The sequence below is a fragment of the Takifugu flavidus genome, chromosome 16, assembly GCF_003711565.1.
Source record: "Takifugu flavidus isolate HTHZ2018 chromosome 16, ASM371156v2, whole genome shotgun sequence".
Lineage (NCBI taxonomy): Eukaryota > Metazoa > Chordata > Actinopteri > Tetraodontiformes > Tetraodontidae > Takifugu > Takifugu flavidus.
In genome coordinates, this window is record NC_079535.1 from 4559437 (window position 1) to 4580866 (window position 21430).

Consider the following 21430-nt stretch of genomic DNA (forward strand, 5'->3'; position numbering starts at 1 on the left):
CTGTAATTAAATGAGCATGCTGGTTTCAAAACACACCCGTTTTAATCTGATTTACGGCTGAGAAACAAAAGCGCTTCACCAGAAATTGATAACAGATTTTATTTATTTAAAAAGACTTTAGATTCACAGAAAAAAACAAAACAGGCTTTCCAAAGGATTTTAAGGGCAACTGATGTGAACTGCACTGCAGAAAAGATCCATCCGTCTCTGATATTTACAGGACTGCCAGGCCAGGCGAAGAAGGTAAATGATTTGACCTACGTTATGTGAAGGATGGCTGAAAACATTCAGAACACATTCAAACAAACCTCAGACGGAACCGAAGTGGATATGAACAGTGACAAACCGTTTTGGATCATTTGACGCTGTCAGCAGGTTGTTTTCCACCCACGAACCCAACAGAATCTGCTGTAACACGAAACTCTGAAACCATTCCAATCGGGCCGTGCGGCGCTCCAGAAAGCTGCTATCCTACAGCAAATGATCCGTGTTTGGTAACGTTTACACACGACTGAAGAGTGTGGGTGCGGGGGGCACGAATATACTGTAAGTATGTAGGCCACCATTTGGCAACAAACAAGATACATATTCAAGAAAAAAACCTGTACAAACGGACTATAACACTTGATGTAAAACTTTAATACTAAAGCTACAGAATTGAAAATATGCTTGTTTTTTTGTTTTTTTAAATTTTAATTTCAAAAAGCCATTACTGGAGGGTCTGTGTAGAAGTAATCTGAGTTCTGAGTGGGCGGGGCTTCGGCCGGAGGACGTCTGTGGGGGGGTGTGGCTTCTCCATCAAATCACAAACACGCGCTTTTGCTTTGACATCACGCACGACACGGTTACGTCACTTCCTCCAGGAAAGTCTACAGCTGTTGACCTGTGTGCACGTGTGACTACTCATCACCACCATCAACACTTGACACACGTCACGCACCAGCACCACCACATACAAGGACTCCGTGGGGGGAGGGAAGGGAAGGGAAGGGGGGGATGATAAGAGCGAAGATAAAGAACATTTAGTATTAAGATCTCTGTGTTTGAGTTAACCAGATGGATCAAAGTGCAACACCAAAACAAGGGATGTGGTCTGTACAGGCTGTTCCGTTGACCAACTGTAGATCCTTGTAACAGGGAACCATAAAACAGAACCCGATCAGAACTACGCCTAACAGTGATGGAAGCCAACTGTCTAGAAAAGGGAAGGAAAATTAGAATCAAGACAAAGCTCTTGAATAGTTTTGAACATGATTCTGGACCATCTGATCTGTCCTTAAGATCATTGTTCCACACTTCCAGGTGAGACCCAGCCTATGGAGGATCCAGTGGATGACGTAAATCCTTCCATCATGTCACGGAAAGAGAAAAGTCGAAGCTTCAACAATGATTTTGTCTTATTCTTGAGAGTTTCACTGGCAGGTTATGCAAGGAACCTTTCTATCTCCCAGATTAGAACATGGGCATGGTGAATCCCTGGAAAAACAGACAGGAGGGCGTCAGTCAGGACTTAAACATGTCCAACCAAGTGGCTGATACGGAGTGATCGGTCACCATTTCACTCACCGACTCATCCTCGATCATCGCCGCAGAGTCAAAGAAGTCTGGTCTGAGTTCTGCTCGTTCACGTCTGTTTCTCGATGGCGGCTACAAAGGACAAGAGCCGAAATGAGCCATTTCCCAGATGGCGCGTTGTGAGAAAGAGTGAATTTGCTCACCAGGTCGATGACCATAGTGTCTTCAAACTCCTCGTTCATGTCCTCTAGCTGGCCCCGTGACGACATCATCACATCTTCGAAGATGGGCTCTGCGTCGTCCTCCATCAACCCACGGCTAGCGGGAGCGAAACAGAAGGAAGCAGCATGCGTCAACGTGTGTCTCATCGGCTTTTCGCTCGTGACATATTTGGAACGCTTCGGGTTCCTGCTAACAACGTCCGTCCTTACACAGTCTGTCGGACGCCCTGGTTGCTGCGAGACTTGATGTAGTTCATGCCAGTCCGGTCCTTTCTGGTCACCTCCTCCATCTTTTGCTGACCGAGCCATGACATCTGCATCTGAGAACTGTGAACACACACACACGTCGTGTCTTTAATCAGCTCTACTCGTGTGCTTGTGTGTGTATTTTCCCGCTCACTTGTGTACGTAGTCATTCTCCGATCCCGGTTCTGAGTCTGGGTCCGGCATGTGTTCTGCTGGTCTGTTCTCTCTCAGGACTGTTGATGTGAGTTGAGGCGTTTGCAGCGCTCCTGGCGTCTGTAGAGTGTCGTTACGCATCATCCACGAGCCCTCCACGCTACTCTCCTCTGAAAATGAGCACAGAGGTCAAATGTGAGACGGGAGCGACAAAAAGAGTGGCGCCCATGTTTGTGCGGCCGTCTCCTCACCTTCGATGCGTTTCTTGTGCACCGGCGGTCGACCCTTCTTGCTGCGGACCGACCCGGTCTTGCTGCTGGAGCCTGATATGACGGACATGTGGTCCTCGTCTCCTCCGGTCAGCAGGCTGTTCCTGTAGGAGATCAGCGGCAGCCAGACATCCTCCCGTCGCTCCGACATCGACTCCGACATGAACTTCTCCAGGTACGAGTGACTGCGGAGACGCACGGCAAATTTCACCATGTTTACAAATGCTTGGAATTATGGAGACTGAAGAGAGGTGGGAGCACTTACACTGTCTTTTTGTCCTGGCGAATTAATTTGGAGGAGAATTCACTGAGAACCTCAAGGAAGGCCAAGTTAGTCGGGGGAAACTCTGGCCCTCGAGGATTCTGGTACTTGAATGCAAATTCTATTCCATCCCTGATGAAAGAGTCAGAAACAGAAAATTAATATGAATGGTTCAAATGTTGAGATGGGAGACAACAACCAACATTTCTCTCATTATCCTCAAGGAAAACCCTTTCAGAGCACTCAGGCTTACTTATGCAGCGTGGCAACAGCCTCTCTGGTCTTGATCTGGTCCAGACCAAATGTGAGGGCAAAACGACGTGCAAGCTCCTTAATGCCACTGACGTGAGATGAGGTTCGGTCCAGGTTGGGTCCCTGGTCCTGGAGCAACTCGTTGAACAGCTGCAAGACAGATGGTGGAAAGTGTTTCTGCACAAGCGCGCTCGGAACCCGAAGAACACAGTGCTTCAGTCTTTGATTCCCTCTGATCTTACCTGCTGCAGGCTAAGGATGAGCGTCTTGGCGCAGAGGATCTTGTCAATCTGTCTGGTTTTACTCAGAGTCTCCTTGATGATGTCGCCATAGTCATTATAATACTGAAACACAATCATAGAACTCAAACCACTGACGGTTGGAGAGACAAGCCTTCCGGTTCATTTCCTGCTGCCAGGTTACTTTACCTTCATGTAGTGCTTGAAGATGTCAGCGGCAGCAGGCATGTCAACAATGTCGTAGATGATGAGTTTACAGAAAGCAGCGAGCAGATTTCTCCTTTTGTGCAGAGCCTCAATCTTGTTGGCTTCGTCTTCCTCGTCTCCCTCTGCAGGCAAAGAGAAGCATTACCTCATTTAAAATTAGGAGCGAAAACAAACAAGCTCATCCTCTGTCTCGCTTACCCATGCTCTGGCTCTCATCATCCTGGTCGATGAACACGTGGTCCAGGACAAAGTTGAGCAGTTCATTCTGCAGTGTGCCATCGGGGTTAAAGACCAGGGGCTGGAGACCCTCCCTGCCACCGGAAACTAGCTGGTGACTGAAGATCATCAGCAAGTCGCACAGAAGCATGAATGCCTGAAAAAAAGATGCACAAATGAGGTCATGTTCATTGGAATTTTCTTCTCCAGCATTCCTGTTGGTAATAGAGATACATCTGTAACATCTGGATACTGGTGAAGTGGCTGCAGGTGTGTCCGTACCTGCTCTTTGACAGGTGTGTTGACGTTGGACAGACACTGCTGGCACACAGCCAGGAAGGACTTCACCACCCTCCTCAGAGCCACGAGGTCGTCCTACCGGCGCACGCGCACGCAAAAACACAAAGACCAACGGAATTAACACCATCAGCCAAGCAGAAATCAATATTGCACAGCGGCAGCAGTCAGGATAAAGGTTGATGCCAATGAAACAAGGTGAAAATCACATCATCAAACCTCCAGAGACGAAAAAATAAAATAAAAATCAATACACATTGTTTTGATGCTGGAAGAGCCCCTCGATGGGCGACAAAAGGAAACTGCAGAGAGCTATTGATTGTGATTAGGACGGTTTTCTTTCACCAGTACTGACTCCTGGAGAGTAGAGCTAAAACGGAGGGTAAAGTTAAAAAACAAATCTGATCTGAGATTCATTAGAGAGGTAATTCTCTCACTCACCTTGCTGGGAGCCCCCTCTGTGATCTTGACTAGCTGCCAGAGGATGGAGTAGTGGGAGCACTGCAGAGCCTGGACGGCTATTTGCTCCGGCATGGAGCCTTGCTCGATGCCGGCCTTCAGTAACCGGTAGCAGTTCCCAAACAAATCCCATCTCGTCAGGTCGTGAGCACTGGGACGAGAGGAGAGAGGAAAATACAGACTGTCAAGTTGGACAGTATAGTGTTTGTATTTCAAACACTAGCGCTGTTCCCTTTTACAATTTGCAACTATTTCGTGACATTTTCAGATAGGAACCAAGAACCTAAAACCAGCTGAAACACTGCATAGTGAGAAGCAGCGTACTTGTGGAAAGCCGTGAGTCTCTTGAGAGTAGATAAGACGTTGTAGATGTCATCATCATCCGCCTCCTCAGCCTGAAAACAGCAGGCATCTGTTAGCACACCAAATCTAGATTTCTGTTAGGCCAAAGGCTTCCATTTTCAGGACCGCCCCTCCTGGCCTGACCTCCTGCAGCAGATCCTCAACAGAGTGTGAGAAGCGATCGGTCATTTCATCGATGAGCTGTGAGCGGGCGATGTCCACGCGGTTCATTATGGTGTACTCTTCAGAACACAGGATGCTGTAGGTCTTACTGCAGGCCTCCAGCACGTCTATCTCGATGTGCTTCTCCACCACCAGTCGGATCTGCTTTAACAAGGCGTCCAGGTGCTTCTCCATGCGCCCGGCGCTGTACACATCCAGGTCAAAGAACTGAGGGATCTGCAGGAGGTTGGCCACCTTCTCGGAGTCTGCCTGGTACTACAGAGGAAAAGAAACATCTATTTACTTCTTAATTCTTCACATTAAAGACATTTTAATTAAGGCATCCATCTCATCTGGTGCAGCTTACGTTCAGCACTTTGACAACCTTAACTAATGATCTGGAGCAACAGCTCGGTCCCGTCATTGCTCACCTTAGACAGCAGCATGGGCAGAGCCATGATGAAGTGTTCTGTCAGTTTGTTTTTATCGTCAATCTGAGTTTTCCGCTCCTTCGCCGTCAGAACCTGGACGACAAAACATTTGAAATGAAACGGGGAAATAAGACCAAGGCGTGAAGACCCTCCTGCGCTAGTTTTTACTTATATTCATACAGTTATTGCTATTAAGTGTGTGCTACATGAAAGGTTTCCTACACATCCTTACACAGGCGAATTGTGTAATGTGTGTTTACCCGTTTGCCGGTGCCTCTACCGACGGGCGGGTGCGCCTCTGCCGCCTGTCGGATGGTGCACACCATCAGCTCGATCAGAGCGCTCTCCTGTCTGTCCGACAGCACTGAAGGCAGCAGAAAAATGAGAGAAGCTCTCCATCAGTTTCTTGTGCTGTGATTTTTGGGCTAAAATGAAACTCTTGATTGTAAAAATCAGCGCGAGCACGAGCCCTACCCTCCTCTCCCTGCACGGGCTCCTCCAGCAGGAGTTCAGTCATACACTCCCAGTCTTTAAGCAGCTCCTGCGAACTTTCCCACAGTGAGTCCACCAAGTAAGCAGCGTGTTCGTGCAGCTACATGCAGGGAAAGAGGAGTTGTATGAAACTTTAGAAATGAAATTGTGAAAGAAAAAGAAAGAAATGGCTTTTATTTATGGTATCTGTCAGGTTGTCCTGAATACCTGAAGGACGCAATCATTTACACCCAAATATGCTTTTGCGCACACATAATCCACAACTTCCCCCCAGAAAATCATATTTTGTGAGTATTGGTTACCTCACTTTCCAGAAAGAAGAGCACCAACATGCGGATTAGATTCCCATTAGGGCTGCTCCTTCCTCGGCGCTTAGCCAGAGCTTCTTCAGCCTGCGGATCGTGCCGACTGAACAACCTTACAGGCAGAAAATCAGACGGGAAAAATAAAAAAAAATAAAAAAATCAATCAATAAAACCAACGGCAATACATTTGAATATGCTAATTAAAACTATCAGAGCAAAGTTCATCAGAAGTTCAACCCAAATCAAGTTCCATATTATTTTAGGGCGACTAAAAAGTGAACCGGGCTCACTTCCGGTGCAGAAATTCTCCAGCAGCAACTGCCACTGGTCGATGAGCCGAGTACACCAGGTGGTAGACGTTCTCACAGTCCTCATTAGACAGGGCATCTTCGCTGCCTCTGCAAAACATCGTCACAATAAGTCACATTTGATGCAGTAAGATTAAAAGGTCCAGAAAATCAAGAGCCAGTTAAAGTGCTGATGTGGGACCACTTTCATGTTCAGAACCTTTGGAGTTACTCACTGCAGAATGAGAGTGACGAGTCTGATGGCCTCCACGGCCACGTCGTACTCTTTATCCAGTGTCATGGATACTATGCGGTCCTGAAAGATTGAGCGGGACAGACGTGAGTTCTGAACTCAAATACTGGACTTCATTCAAGCCAACCCCCTTTTTTCCTGACAGGCGTTACCTTGAAGCGGTTGGTGAAAAGCTCTAACTTGGGGAACAGTTCTCGGTTCGTGTAAAGGTTCTGTAGAGCTTTCAGGCACTTGAGACGCACCTCTCCTTGCTGAAAAGATGGATTTCAGTTAAAGTGAGCCAAAGGAAAACTCACAGAATGGATGGGCCGGTGTTCGGGTGCCTACCCTGTCGTGTAGTGTCCAGCCTACATACTTCAGGTAACTGTCATTAAGAAAAGCATCACTGTACAGTTTCATCCACACGCCGATCTCCTCAATACAGATGGCTCGAATTTCAGCAATGGCATCCCTGAACAAACACAACCAGTCGCTTTTAAACGCCCTTAAGTGGAACAAAAAATAGAAATAACAATGAGAGATACCTATAACGATGCACAAATATTCCCTTGAAGACGGAGTTCATCATGTTCTCGATTTCATCTTGGTTCTCCTGAAGCTGCAAACAGAAAAGCACCAATTTACACTGGACAAATGCTAAACTCCAGGAATTCATAAACAGAAAATGTAACTTTTCAAGTGCTAAAAAGAGAGCAGGTGAGCCACATTTCAGACAACCCAAATAGAAATCTTTGACCCACCTCCTTTCTCTTCTGCAGCAGCAGTTCCAGCTTCTCGTTGGCTCGTTTGCCGATGATCTTGTTCCTCTCGGCCTCGTACTGTCTCTGGGTGTTGTCCTGGTGAATACTCAGGTTCAGTGCCACATTCACTAGTGCTGTCATCAGCTTCATGGCTATGAGGAACAGAATCATTAGAATCAGCTCAGTGATACATTGTTTAACTCTTTATTCATTAATAACCAGTCATTTGTGTAGCAATTCACGTCTTGTTGATATGCGATAACATGCTAGTTACCTGCTAGTGTTGACGTGTGTCTGAATGCTCGCACTTGAGAATCCGAGAGGCCCGTGAGGAGTGAAATGACCGTGTCCATCATGTACTCGTCGTAGATGATGCTGTACTGACACTGGCGGATCAGAACGCTGATGAACTCGCAGAAGTTGTAGCGGAACTTCTTCCACATGGGTCCAGGCATAGTGAGAGGATAATCCCCACTGTCCTGTGGACGGTGAAATGCATTCAGAGTTTAGAGTTTCCGTTCTTACATTGACTGAAATGCCCGCGGGGCCGAAACGGTTACCTCGTCGAACTCTTCGGTCATCTTGCGGATGATCTCAGCGTTTTGCATGTTGCGGAACATTTCGATCCTCACGGTGCCTGGTTACAGAGACACAGAGACGGGTGACTGACACGGGCTCAACAGGCGTCTCTAGGCTGTACTTTTGCTCGATCTACCTTTGCATCCCGAGCACTGGATGAAAAAATTGATGAGATCTAACAGCGCCAAGTCTCGGTCCTGTTTATATGACTCGATCCACTCGTCCACCACAGACTGCAAAAACAGAAGGAGAGTTCAATCGTTTCCTTTGCCAGTGGAAAATGCTTTTCATTGGGACAGGAGTGTAATACACAGTAAGAACAAACAGCTGAACATAACTGGACAACTATTAGTTATTTATCTTTACATCCCCGCTATGGTCACAGATCTGTTGCGTACCTGCATGGCGCTCTTTCCCAATTTGACGACCTCAAACAGAGTGACTGGGTCTCCACCATCTCCATTATGCTGAGCGACCCCATTGGCTTTCCCTCGTCCTCTCGTTACACTGGTGGCCTTGTCTGTTGGTGACTTCCGCGGCTTCTTATTAGAGGTCTGCAGAGTAAGAATGGATAAGCAAAGACTGGCGTGTATGAGTTTTCAGAGCGAAACCTCACATTACACCCTTTAAACCGGGTTTCGTCATGACTAGATGCATACCAGCTGTTGTTTTCCAGGCCTCCCTCTCTTCTTTTTGCCTTTAATTTCTGGATCTTCAATCTCACTCATGCTCATACTTAAGCTTACAGCATCAGTTGCTCCAGACTCGTTGGACGAGTCCCTAAAGAATGAAGGACGAGAAAATCTGTGTTTTAGGAGCATGTACACATTTTAAACACTCAGGAAATGCAAATTTGAGTAATCACTGTACAATACTGAGGATAATTAAGTTAATGCGGCGTGTATGACTTACTGAAGGACAGGGAGCTCTGAGGTGATCATTCTGCTCTGTTGTGATGGTTTGTCGATGAGTAACTCTGCCTTCTGTGTCAACTGTTATTTAGGTCCAAAAAATGGACGTGCAGCAGCTTTGATGAGTAAAAATATTGCAAGAGACAAAACGAGGGTCCAGGACTGCACTCAGCTATCTGGCACTTAATGCTCCTTAGCTCCTGAAACAAGCAAAAATGAAAGTTAGCAACTGAGGTCAATTTGAAAAAAAATCAGTCAATCAATATAAAACCCCCCAAAAAAGTCATATTTTGAAAAAAGTAGACATGTGAATGTGTCAAGCAACTCATTGAGGTAATAATAATAATAATCCCCATGTCCCTCGGGGACAACTCCCTGAGACAATATGCTGAAACTTTCCCCCCATTGATGGAGGCGAGCAGTGAAAGCGGGGAGAGGCTGACGCCAACTGGCCACTTTAGGAACTACAAAAGCAAAACCACTGAACAGATCAAACATAAAGTGAACCTGTGCCCTTTCAAAAGGTATATAGCTGACAACCATTGTTTTAAAATTTATTTTTTAATACCTCTGGAATGTATCGTAAAGTCACCACAATATATAATCCATAAAACACTATTTTATGAAAATCAAGGAATATGAGTTCAAACTGTGAAAGTGACTGGAGAAACAAATAAATTCATTAACAGCAGCAAAATACGCATAACAACATTTTTAGACAAAGAAATGTGGAAATGTGATTTTCTTATTCTCATACAGACGAACAGCGGGTTTATTCAATCCACAAACTTCCAGATCTGTTTATATGGTAATGAGAGCATCAGCAGAGGAGCAGTGCAACTCTCCGCCACAGGAGGCAGTATGATCCACAAAGTCCTCTGCCCAAATGTTTAATTGGGTTTTAACTGGGGAAATGGGATTAGTACCAAATGATCAAAGTCTCATTTAACTACCAGCCCAGCTCCAGCCCACTTCTGGTCACCTACGGAATGTTTAGCGGGTCTATTTTCCCTAGACTGTGCATTAGTGCATAAGTGTGTATTTGAAAGTAGATCAGGGCAACAGTAGGGGGCAGGCTAAGAGAGTGTGTATTTAAATACAGTCAGTCATTCACACTGTTTGTACTGGGAATCAGCACGGACATAACGGAGAGGCCCCGTTTCATTCTCTCCATCCCTCTCTCTTACACACACACACACACACACACACACACACACACACACACACACACACACACACAGAATTTCAATCAGCACACCACGGTCCACTTTCTAAGCCAGTAATTTTGTATCCTGTGGCAACTCGGCTGTTCCCAGTTGCCACAGACAAGATGACAAACTCTTGATATTCCTGACAGAGTAATTCTGGTGACGCAGACGGTGAAAACTTAATGATAGCCAACTAAAGAACTGTCCATTTCTTGTTTTTGCTACGCAGGAGCAGGAATGCTCAGACATTAAACCGCCACAGGAGCATTCGACAACACATTTTCCACTGAAAGTCACAAGATGTACTCCAAACAACAGGAATTACCGCCTAATCCGGTACATTTAAACAGGAGAGCAGGAATGTCACCCGCATAAACAAGGAAAAAGCCAGTTGGTGTCGATAAGATCTACATTATCATCAGTCAAAAACATGGCAGGAGGGGCAATCCTGCATGAAAGCCTACTAATATTCACACTTGGAGATGCCTACAAATAACACTTTCCAACTAATTAACGCCAGCCTGGTTCAGAGCAATAAAGGAGGCCGCTCTGATCTAATTCCCCTTGCTGCAATACCTGCCAGGTCTGCCCTTTATTGCAGGAGATGCTGCTCCTGCACATCTCCAAAGCCCTGTGTAATTCACACTCCCAACTCTGCTGCTCACTCTTCCACTGGAGAGCGCTTCATCATATTATCCTGCCGGAAAAGGGTCATTTCTTCCCCCGAGCCCCAACTATTCAGGGAAGCTAGCAGCGACTGATTAAGCACTCAACAAACCCCGATGGCTTTATTAGTTCTTCTGACGCCCTCGCTGGCTGTTTCACACCCACATCCACAAACAGATCTCTGCTGGTTCCACAGAAAGCCAGGATGGAGTTCTCCTGAACTGTTCTTTGATTTTAAACGACATAATGGCAGCTCACAAAAGTATTCAGCCCGCATCTCTCTTTCTCCCTCTCATCCATCCCATCCCTGAATTATACATGTGAAACGACTTCCCTTTCCACTCAGTTTAGTCGACTTTTGGCTGCCCTGTAACGGGGGAATACCTGCGTTCTCTCTCAGGACCTGTGAGGACGACAAGCACCATCAACATACATTTCCTGCTGCTGCAGCACGAAACTTTTACAACTTTAAGAACAATATCCACGGCAGAGAAGACGGGTGTTTCACCCTTTTCCTACAGTGAGCACTGCGATGTGCACCTGATGCAACAACACGCGTCTCTAGAGACACCTCAGCCTGTGCACGTGCCTGTATTTAAAAATGCAAGAAAGAGACAATGAAGGAGGATCTGAGAACCACTTAACATGCGTGTCATGATATCGCCAAGGCTGGTGTTACTATAGCAACTGGCGTGGGTCATAAGACTGGTGGTGATAGCATGTTTGATTGGCTGAGTGGAGGCGGGAGGGGACACCGGTTAAACGGGAAAATTCTTTAACTGTTAATGTGACGTTTATGTCGATCCAACTTGTATTAGTTATTAAGAGAGAGTGATGGAACAGGGAAGATAATGTGTAATCGCAGCATTCCCACAGGAATTGGCTCTCTCCCAGAAAAGCCTCCGAGTGATAGAATACTTTCCCGAGCTTCGTCTGTACACACGAACGCACCTTCTTGCTGTTGCTGCCGGTTGACTCTTTTGACAGATCTAACCTGCCCTGCATCTGCTATAATTGGCTGTTACCTCTGGGGACAGACAGCTTCAAGTCTGTGGATCCAAAGCTGCGGCTACAACTGTGCAGCATTTCACAGCGGATTCCCCACAAATGACATCAGGAGTGAAAGAACACGTGACTTTCAAACAGCCCAGATGCTGCTTGTGTCTTTTTATTGGCGTTGCCATCAAGAAAGCCGATCGAGCCTGTCTGTTAGTGCTGTCTCTGTAGTCGATATTCAAAGTGTGAGACAGTTATCCTGGTTCAGGCAGGGGCTGAGCCCTTTTCCCTGGGTGGCCAGAAGGTGAGGATGTAAAAAAAACAAAGACTCGGATTGAAAAACCTGCCGCAAACGAGAACCTTGCTTAATTTCACCGCCATTTAAATGTAAATAAGTTCAGAAACACCATAACAGAGGTAAGTTGAGGTATTAATGCTGATTAATCCCGAAGACTGTGGGGAAAACATCAAATTCTAAAGACACAGAAGTTTAAAAGTTGGATGAGTAAAAAAATATGGGAGATGATGGAAGTGGAAAAGTCTTTGACTGACTGCCAGTCGGCACTGCTCAGACCGAAGACGCGTCAAAGCCGCTTAAGTTCGTCTTCCCCGGCGCCCAACACGCCTCATATCCAGCTCAGGGCGAGGTGCAACATTACTGCATTCAAATAAAATCTGTGCAGCAACTTGGCAGCCTGAAAAATGACTGAAGAGCGTACACAGGCGGCGAGGAGCTCCTCTTCATCGGCTGTTCTTCCACATCACGGCGGTAACAAATCTAATCGTGTCCCTTTCTGTCTGTGGGCTCCTTTGCTTTATCCACCACAGCAGTTTATCACAGAAGAGGCAGAAGCATTCAAGGCTGCTCCCTGAAGAAGGCTGCAGCAGTCCTTACAGGTGGCAGACCAAACCGCCTCCGCCTGACTCCCTCTGCCCCGTTTGCTCGTCCCGAGACGAGATTCTACAGCCTATTAATGATGTGAAAATGTGCTTCAATATAATGAATTCTAATCTGATTTAATATAAAACCATCAGAGCCAAATGGAGCGTTTCCAGTAAATATCCACTTGTTTCATTCCCCTCACTCTTCAGAAGGCGTAAATTTAATTACAGCAGCTGAAGGTGAGTCAAGCCGTTCTAGCGCGACAATTCAGGGAAAAGCCGTTTCCTCCTGCTTACAGATGCAATAAACCAGCGTTTTGTGAAGAAGACAAGTGGCCTTCGGACGTCCACTTTAACCTCGTCGTGGGGATTGAGCACGTGGGCCGGTGTGCATCATTAAAGGTCCGACTGCAGCCGGGGATCAATACTGACGAAACAACAATGGTTTCCCTGACGGCTTCTAAGAGCGTGTCATAAATTCCATCAAGCTGCACAAGGTCATTTATGAGAGGCTGGAAGCGGTTGCTAAGCAGCTACAGTCAAGGTACAATACAATACAATCAAGGTAGAGCTAACAGAAGCGGACCTGTTGGCATTTATTTATAGTATTAGAGTAAAGTTCCCCTTGTTGTTTTAAAGCAGAGGAAAATCCAACATCCAGGAATAAATTCTAAATTCTTGGTTGTGGAGTCAAAGTCATGATTAGTAAAATGACATCCTTAAAGCGCTGGAGTCGTCCCAGATGTACCTGCTGTCACCCTGGCTGCAGGTTTATCTGCAGCAGTCTCAATCAGGAGTCTCTGCATCTAATAAAAGGGGGATTTTTCCTCCTTAGCCTGCAGCAGAAGAGCAGAACGCTTCTCAGGTCGGATTTGCATAAAAGATTAAAGGAACAAACAGTTGTTTGAAAGGCTGAGAGCCTTGGAATGTGGATTATGAGGGTATATTAGACTAACAGACACTATCGCAGACTTAACTCCAAAAAGGTTTACTTATGACACACTGACACATTCACACGTGCTAACGAGATAAGCTAACTAGCTTTAGCACAGCCTGACCTCGTGAACTCGTCTCTATTTTGCTTCACAGACAAATTCAACCGACTGATTGTTCGATGATGAATAAGAGAAACAGTCCACAAAAAACCTCATTCCTCCTCCATTATGGCTCCTTTACATTAGTAAGTCTTTATTTATAGAGCCAGAGCAGGAGGCGTCAGACATCACATGGGGATTTTCCTGTTATCGTCTATAGAAACTGATTTGTTCCGTTAACCTTCCGTTTCCTTTCTGTCAGAGCTTGTACGCTCTCATAACGGGCGCAGGGTCTGCAAATCTGAGCCTCTCAGTTTTACAGATTGTAAATATTCAGCGGCCCTGGAGGTGAATCTATCAGGAGCTGCGCGAGCAGAGCCAGACAACTATTCCACTTTCTTCCTTTAATCACATGCTGATGAGCTCCATCACCCACGACAGCACAAAGACGATTATTTCTGCCCTTTTCTGCTGTATTAACACTGCAATTTCTTTATGGCTTTTCACCCCGATGTTGAGTTTTTCCCAGCCAACTGTCCGCTGGATCTCTGGGCACAACCCGAACCAAACAATTCAAACATTCTGAACTCAACGCCTTTGGATTTTATTCCATAAACTGCTTCCACTCTGAATAACCAGGCAACAGGGAGTCAATCCCAGCAGTGACTGGGCGAGAAGCACGTCAGATAGATTCCAGAGCCACAATCAAACCCAGGACATTGTTGCTATGAAGCGACGGTGCCACAGCACCACTGTGGTTGCGGGGTTTGGGTCGGGCTGTGCCAAAAAAAGCTTAAGTGTCACTTGTGTGTCAAGCTAGCGCACAATGGAGATGTGTCGGCAAAGAATTTCACACAAAGGCACAAGCCATGGCAACCATGACCAAAATGTCAGATTTTGAGCCACATTGCCAATCAAAGAGCAACCGGGCGCGTTCCTAGAGATTTGATGCACAGAACCCAACAGAAATGTCATTCAAATGTAATATTAGAACACTCTCAAAGCGCCGCAGAATTAAAGAGCACGTAGCGAGGTCAATCCAAGCAGATCTCTGGCTACAGCAACGGCAGAGGAAAAAAAAAGGTTGCATTACAGAAATCTCTCAATGCCACGGCTTCAACCTCTGGAGGCTCAGGCTGAAAAGCATCGGCCTCAGAATGTATAACAACCTCCAGGCCAAACGTGGCGGCCTGCTTTAATGAGATTAGGACTAAGTCACAAAGATTAGCCATCTGACTCGGTGTCAAAGACAGACAATGCACAGCCCTGCGAGGAGGACAATAACAGGAGGAAATAGGGTTTTCCTCCGTGATTAAGGCCATGATGGATGATTGAAGGAGGGGGAAAGGTGAGGCCGTGGAGGCTTCTCTCCCTCACTATGCAATGGCTGCCCGCTCGGCTGCAGCGGACACAAAATGGAGCCGGGAGAGCTGGGATGGGAAGGGGGTGGGGGCGGATGGGAAGGTGGGGGAAATGGGGACAGTAAAGACAGCAACGCAGAGAGGGGGGAGCAGAAGGAGACACAGTGTATAGAAAAATAATAATCCCCCCTCCATCTGGGCACCCTCCTCTCCTCTGGCCTTGGATCTAATTCTGCTTCATCCACATTTTATTCCCTCTTAAGGTGATTCACAGTGACAAAAGGGAATCTGTCAAGCACATTAACTTTCAATAAATACACAATCAGCTGCATGGTCCCAAGCAGGTTGTGTTTAGGGATGAAGCTCTCCTGCTGAGGCACGGAAAACACTTCTACAAGCTCTGGGCCCATTTGGAATTTTGATTACAAATCATTAACTCAAGCAGTGCGCAGACTAAATGAGATAAATGACATACAGCAGCAGTTTTAGGCACTGCTAACACAGCATTTATCGCTGTTTGGTGGCAAACACAATCAGATTCAGGACGTCTCTCTGTGTACAGCTGAACGGGGAATACCACGATATATCCAGCCAGGGAGAGAATGAAGCCTTCAAGATGTCTGTAGATGTGTTGGGAGAGCAGATGGCTTCTGAGTGATAAAAACTAATGATGTCTCAGGGCACGGCGGGGAGACAAGCTACACCAGCGCACATCCACCCGACCCATCCATCCCAATCCAAAACAAAGCAAAAGATGCACACCACGGTGGCCCATATCCAGCCGTTATCCTTGCATCCTTTACACTCTTTCTGGATATTATTCATCTGGAAAATGAGCAGATTCCACAGAAGCTGGAGGAAGCAGCTCCCTGCTTTCATGCCCGTGTTCCTTTTCAGCCCCGCACAAGCACAGAACTGGACTTGGCACCGGCAAATGAATCAATATTAAAGAGCGTGTGTACAAATAACACTGACCACTGCATTACGTGCACACACACACACACACACGCAGCCCCAGCCAAAGTTGACAACGGTGTTTACACTAATGCTCCTAAGCGCTTGATAAATGACATTTGTGGCTCCGCTCTGGTGTTTGGTTTGAACCTGGCAGCTTTGACAGACCGATGTAAATTTGAATATGAGCCAACCCAAACTCTTGCGCTGCATATATATATATATAAGACAAACAGGCGAGCCTCGGCCGTGCAGTCTGACCACGTGCAATTATTGGTCGAAGTCCTTCTAGAATTGAGTGCTTTTGCAACACGGCTGTGCTCTTCAACACTCCTCCAGCAGTAATCCCACCCCGCGCCCGTGCTAAATGAAAGCGCCGGTGTTATTTTCTTCTTTGAGCTGTCTCTCCGGGGCTCACTCTTTATTCATGTGTTCCAGGCTACAAAGCTCCACTTTACAACACAGATGTAATAATGGGCCACTTCCTCACAGAAATGCAACCTAATAGGACGTTTTCGGAGCATATTTTATCACACGCTCACCGTTTCACTTACAGGCTGCGCCAATATTGTAAAATTTCTAGATACTAGATTTAATTCTGCACCACCGGGTCCATTTCGTTAGCCATTATGTAAAATAATGTGCAGCTGATAATGGGTGAAAGTTTGTTGGTGCAGTAAGATCAAATCAACCTCTTTAAAAATGACTGTAATTACCTTCTTCATACTTAAAAAGCCATGGAAACAAACCCTACAGAGCCATTGCGCAACTTCCTGAAACATTACTTATTTCAACCGCAGTGAAAGTTAAAATATGGGGAACTATTTTCCCACAAGAAGGGCTAAAATGGGAAGATCTTTTGTATTTAGCAACACAATTGCTTTTCCAGTGCAGAGGAAACAACAGTGGACTTGAATCATCTGGGCCTTTCACTGGTATTTGGCAGCTTTGGAGACATTCCTCCAGTCAAACCTTGGTGCCTGTCTGAGTACCAAGAACCAACCAGAGGACTAACCAGGCGACACATTCCAGTATGTCCTGCAGTGTTGCAGCTAATTAAGCACCTCTGCTGCACGAGTGTTGGGGGCTTTCTTCCTACCCACAGCTCTTCCTATAGCATGTGAACGGGGATCAACTCAGAGGTGCAGGAAGGCTGACAGTTATCATGTGGATCCTCTCAGATCCACCCAGTCTGAGACCGAAGCCTTATTGCTGTTGCATCTGGTTGAGTAACTTCCCTTAAATATTCCAGTTCTCCCCGAAGTGAGACGGCTCTGAACTCCAGGTAAAAAGAGTTGACTCAGTCTAACCAGTTACTGAACCATGTTGGAATACCAGCTGCATCACAAACCACGGAACAGCTCCCCAACGAACACACACATCCCGTCTCATTACTGCTTAACTAGACAGCTGAAGAGCAGAGCTTTAACATACACCCCGACAACGTACTCCCGACTGGACTAAAAATAGAAGAGGGTGTCACTGTGTTATCCATCGATCCCATTACAGCAGAAATGTTATTCTCCCTGACTGATAACGACTCCCTGTTCATCACACTTGCAGACAAATCTATGATCAACAACACTGTAGAATAATCTTGACGGCACCTGAGATTTTTGGGATAGCGTTTAAAACAGCCCGTGCAAAAGCAGCTAAAAAAGCTAATTAGGCATCTGTAAAACACATTCTGAGGAATATGAAGCAGCAGTCCATTTTTCCTTCTTTAGCATGGCTTTGACTGTTGTATAAATGTGCCAAAGGCCGAGGACCGACAGAGGGGAGGCGCTTCTCCCTATAGTCAACGTCTCTGGAATCAAGGTCGCCGTGTAATAGACTTGGACAAATGTCAAGCAGATTCCATCATCCTCGGCTGTATCATTCCAGCACATGTCTGAAAGCTCACTGCAGGCCGGAGGCAGGAGGCAGCAGCTTCAGAACAACACAACAGCATTAAAAACACATAAACTATGTTCATATATGTGTGAAGGGTTTTTCATACCACCCTATAGCAAGTTATATATCCAACAACAACCTGAAGTACCCTGGATAAATGATCCATATGAGACAGATCACCAGGTCCTTACTCTCTTATCACTGATAGAATTTTATAACCCATAATTAAGCCAAAAGTCATGCTCACTGAAACAATATGCAACCTTCTCAATGACTGGTTGGTCGATGATGTAAGAGGTCATCTGGGAACTCGGCTTCAGGAATCAATTCCCTTCCTTTGCTTGTACGCCGGGACAAAAATAGATTAACAGGATTCATACACATACACGTACTTTCCCCAGACTTCTCTGTAAAAAAAACAAAAAACAGACCCATCCTTTTCTTTGTTCATAAATATTCATGATTTTATGCAAAACAAAATAGAACAGTGGTCACAGCCTCGGGAATACATTTGTTTTCATACTTTTCCCAAACTAGAAATCTTTAGAATCAAACTATGGAAGTTGATTCTCTATGGGTTGTGAGGATTTGAGTTGTAATCAGGGTCAGAGGTGTGTGTGTGTGTGTGTGTGTGTGTGTGTGTGCGTGCACTGGGAGAGGCCTAAAAACTGTGCAGCGTAGTTTATAACCCGGGATCGTGGAGGACAGGTCGGGCCGGCTGCACATCAAAAGTCCCGACAGGCTGATGGGGAAGAGAAATCACATGATCACTGTAAACACAGCCGTTACGCAACGCTGTGCACGGGTCGTGAACTGTCTCATGGCTGCAGGCGGGTGAACCCTGCAGGGGTCAGGGGAGGTAAGGGCCACAAGTGGAGCCCTGCAGGGAGGCCTGGCGGACCCCCCCCCCCCCCCCCCTTCCATCAGTGTTGCCTGGTTCCCGCACAGAAGGGGGCGGGAAGGGGAAAGAAGCGCCATAATAATAATGTGGAACACACACTCGAGTCCATCCTGGAAAAATATTGCATTATAACCCCCCCACCCGCCCTGGTACTTAGATACCACCACCCGTTCTCATCCAACAGGGACTCAGTCAGCACTAATCTGCAAACTTGAAGGGAAGAGATCCAGATGTTGACCCCATCAAAAGTACAAACTAAAGACGCCTTGTTGTTATGCACACGGGAATACACCTGAATCTGATTCCGTCCGAAGGTTAAACGGACCGGGAGAGAAATGATATCACATTTTCGCCTGTGACAACAAACCAACGGAGGGCAGCGAACGCCAGGTGGGCAAGACAGTAATGCTGGACCCAAACGCGGCTGCAAACAGAGGAGATGCTGCGAAAGAGCGAGAAAACACGTCACACCCGCATGGCTCCTGTTTGTTGACAAGCCAAAACTGGGGCTCCGGCTCAAATCCAGGGGCTGGAACCCAGAGCTGCGCGGCGGCGACCACTTACGCCTCTCGCAAGTTGACTTGCCGAAAATTCGCAGCTAGCTCGCAAGCTAACGGCTCTGCTAGGCTATAATGTGAGTGGGGACGAGCGAGAAAGCACATTCGCCTCCGTTAGCCGCTAACGCCCATCCCCCATCCCACCAGTCTTCCCCAGTCTGTCCACCATCTTTAATCTGTGCGCCGTCTCCCTTCCCGCCTCACAAAATGCGACAAAATCGCAATGCACTCACCTTTCACGACCATCGCTGTATCGATTATCACCTGCCGAACCTATCGATCGATTTTGGCTTTATAACTGCACTTATTTTAATATTGAAAATTGGCCGGGCGAGCGGAACCGCGCCTTCAAAGAAGAGCAGCAATCCTAAACCGCCATCTGGTGGTATTTTCCTCTCTGCGATGCAGCGGGAGCGGCGCAGCCTCAGACCGGGACACAGCTGCCCCCTGGCGGACACGGCGAGCAGCGCCGGACACGCGCCTCCGGCTCCTGGCGGGGAGGGAGCGCGAGAGCCGCCGACGTTGACGGGGACGCGCAGCGGAAATTAGACGCCTCTTATTTCAATTAAATAGGCTTTTATTTTCAAAAATGAGCGGGTGGAGTGAAGACACCTTTATAGCAGGGTATGCAGTGTACAAGCCTGGGCAGAGAGTACGATAAGGATATTATCAAGAGCTTAAAATCTGAGGCGATTGTAGATCGTATATAAAGCATATGAGCATCATACCACTGAATATATGTTTCAGAATTAAGAGTACTAGACATTTTAAGGTTGGTTTTAGAGTTTTTATATATGAGAAATAATAAATTGCATCTCAAATTTACAAAGCCTTGCTAAAGACTAAAACATTAAAGGATTTCTTTTTAAAAAGTTGCATATTTAATTGTTTTTATTTATGTATGTATTTTACTGATGAATTTACTTTTTAGTTCTAGTTAGTTCTGCCCAGAGGAGGGAAACATTTTTTTTTAAAAATTAATTCAAAATAATTTTTCCAAGAATAAATAGGCACAGTCTTTGCAATGGGTTTATCATTAACCTTTAATATGTGGTGCTTTCTTTACCTTTGTTTTTCCTTCAGTCCTTTGGACAACACTTTTTCTTCAGCAAACTAGCCAAACACTTTTACATTTCAAGAGGTTGCTTGTGCAGAAATGGCACGTGTATAAACTCTTTGCACATTACTCACTGACCCTCACTACAGTTTTACACTTCCAGAGAGCGAGAGATTAAAAAATGGATAGGCCGTAATTAACTTTTATCATCCCATTTACAAATCATCAAGAGATATCAAGCACTTTGTGTCTGAATGTGTGTGTGAGTGTGTGTGTGTGTGTGTGTATGTGTGTGTGTGTGTTCTTGTGAGCGCGTGCGTGTATGTAATGATGATAAGAATCTAGCCATCCATTTTCTCCACCCCTTATTCCTAATGAGGGTCTCAGGGCCAGGCTTCTCTTTCTATTTTAATCCTTTTAATAGATAAGGTTGTGACGCAGGCACACACACGTAAATGTCTGGTGGTTCATCCGATGGATGCCCTCTTGTTTGCCATAGCAACAGCACATCTCCATCAGGGTCCAGAAATGTACAAATACTGTTGTGATACCAATATCTGTTCAAGTAATTTACTGTTCATGTGCAGATCAGGTGGGTATATATTTTTTTTGGTTCATATACATTCATTTATGGCTTTATGAGCATCACAACTGTTGTTTTAGGGAAAGTTTCCGCTTTTGATGAAAAAAAATCTACCGCTGCATGAAGATATCAGGTGTGTGGATGTCAGAGATGTTGAACCACACGTTTGTATAGTTTCGGTGGGAAAAAAGGAGCTAAAATGTGAGTAGCCGACAAACTGAGGAAATGAGAAATCAAATCAGGTGTGTCACTGAGTGCTGACGTGGAGACTGCAGGTGTAACACATAACAGCAGGATCAATCACTGCAGATGTCAGAATGAGTCTCCCTTTGCACCTCGTAAATTCTGACCTCCAGCTCTCACTGGAGAACCAGCAGCATCACTCCTTTAACCTCCGACTCTTTCGTTTTTAGTTTTTATTGTTTAATTTGTAGAACAGTTTGGATTTTCCCTCACTTCTTGCATGAACGAGCACACAATTCTAGTATCATTTGTGCTGC

The 21430-nt window shown here is 46.0% G+C and overlaps 1 protein-coding gene across 1 annotated transcript; it reads right to left on the bottom strand.

The window, feature by feature from the left end:
- Positions 1-85: 85 nt before the first annotated feature.
- On the bottom strand, positions 86-19732 carry stag1a (STAG1 cohesin complex component a). Its single transcript, XM_057059497.1, has 32 exons — positions 19524-19732; positions 8840-9038; positions 8587-8707; positions 8326-8481; positions 8064-8160; positions 7909-7985; positions 7623-7827; positions 7349-7500; positions 7133-7206; positions 6936-7059; positions 6761-6859; positions 6592-6671; positions 6359-6466; positions 6066-6180; positions 5746-5863; positions 5532-5635; positions 5272-5364; positions 4823-5116; positions 4661-4731; positions 4319-4487; positions 3863-3955; positions 3563-3737; positions 3347-3486; positions 3161-3262; positions 2920-3068; positions 2670-2798; positions 2387-2589; positions 2137-2305; positions 1947-2063; positions 1719-1833; positions 1567-1647; positions 86-1476 (listed from the first exon to the last, which is right to left on the bottom strand). The coding sequence occupies exons 2-32, from the start codon at positions 8866-8868 to the stop codon at positions 1453-1455; spliced, it is 3783 nt and encodes a 1260-aa protein (XP_056915477.1). The 5' UTR covers positions 8869-9038; positions 19524-19732; the 3' UTR covers positions 86-1452.
- Between the last annotated feature and the right edge of the window lie 1698 nt (positions 19733-21430).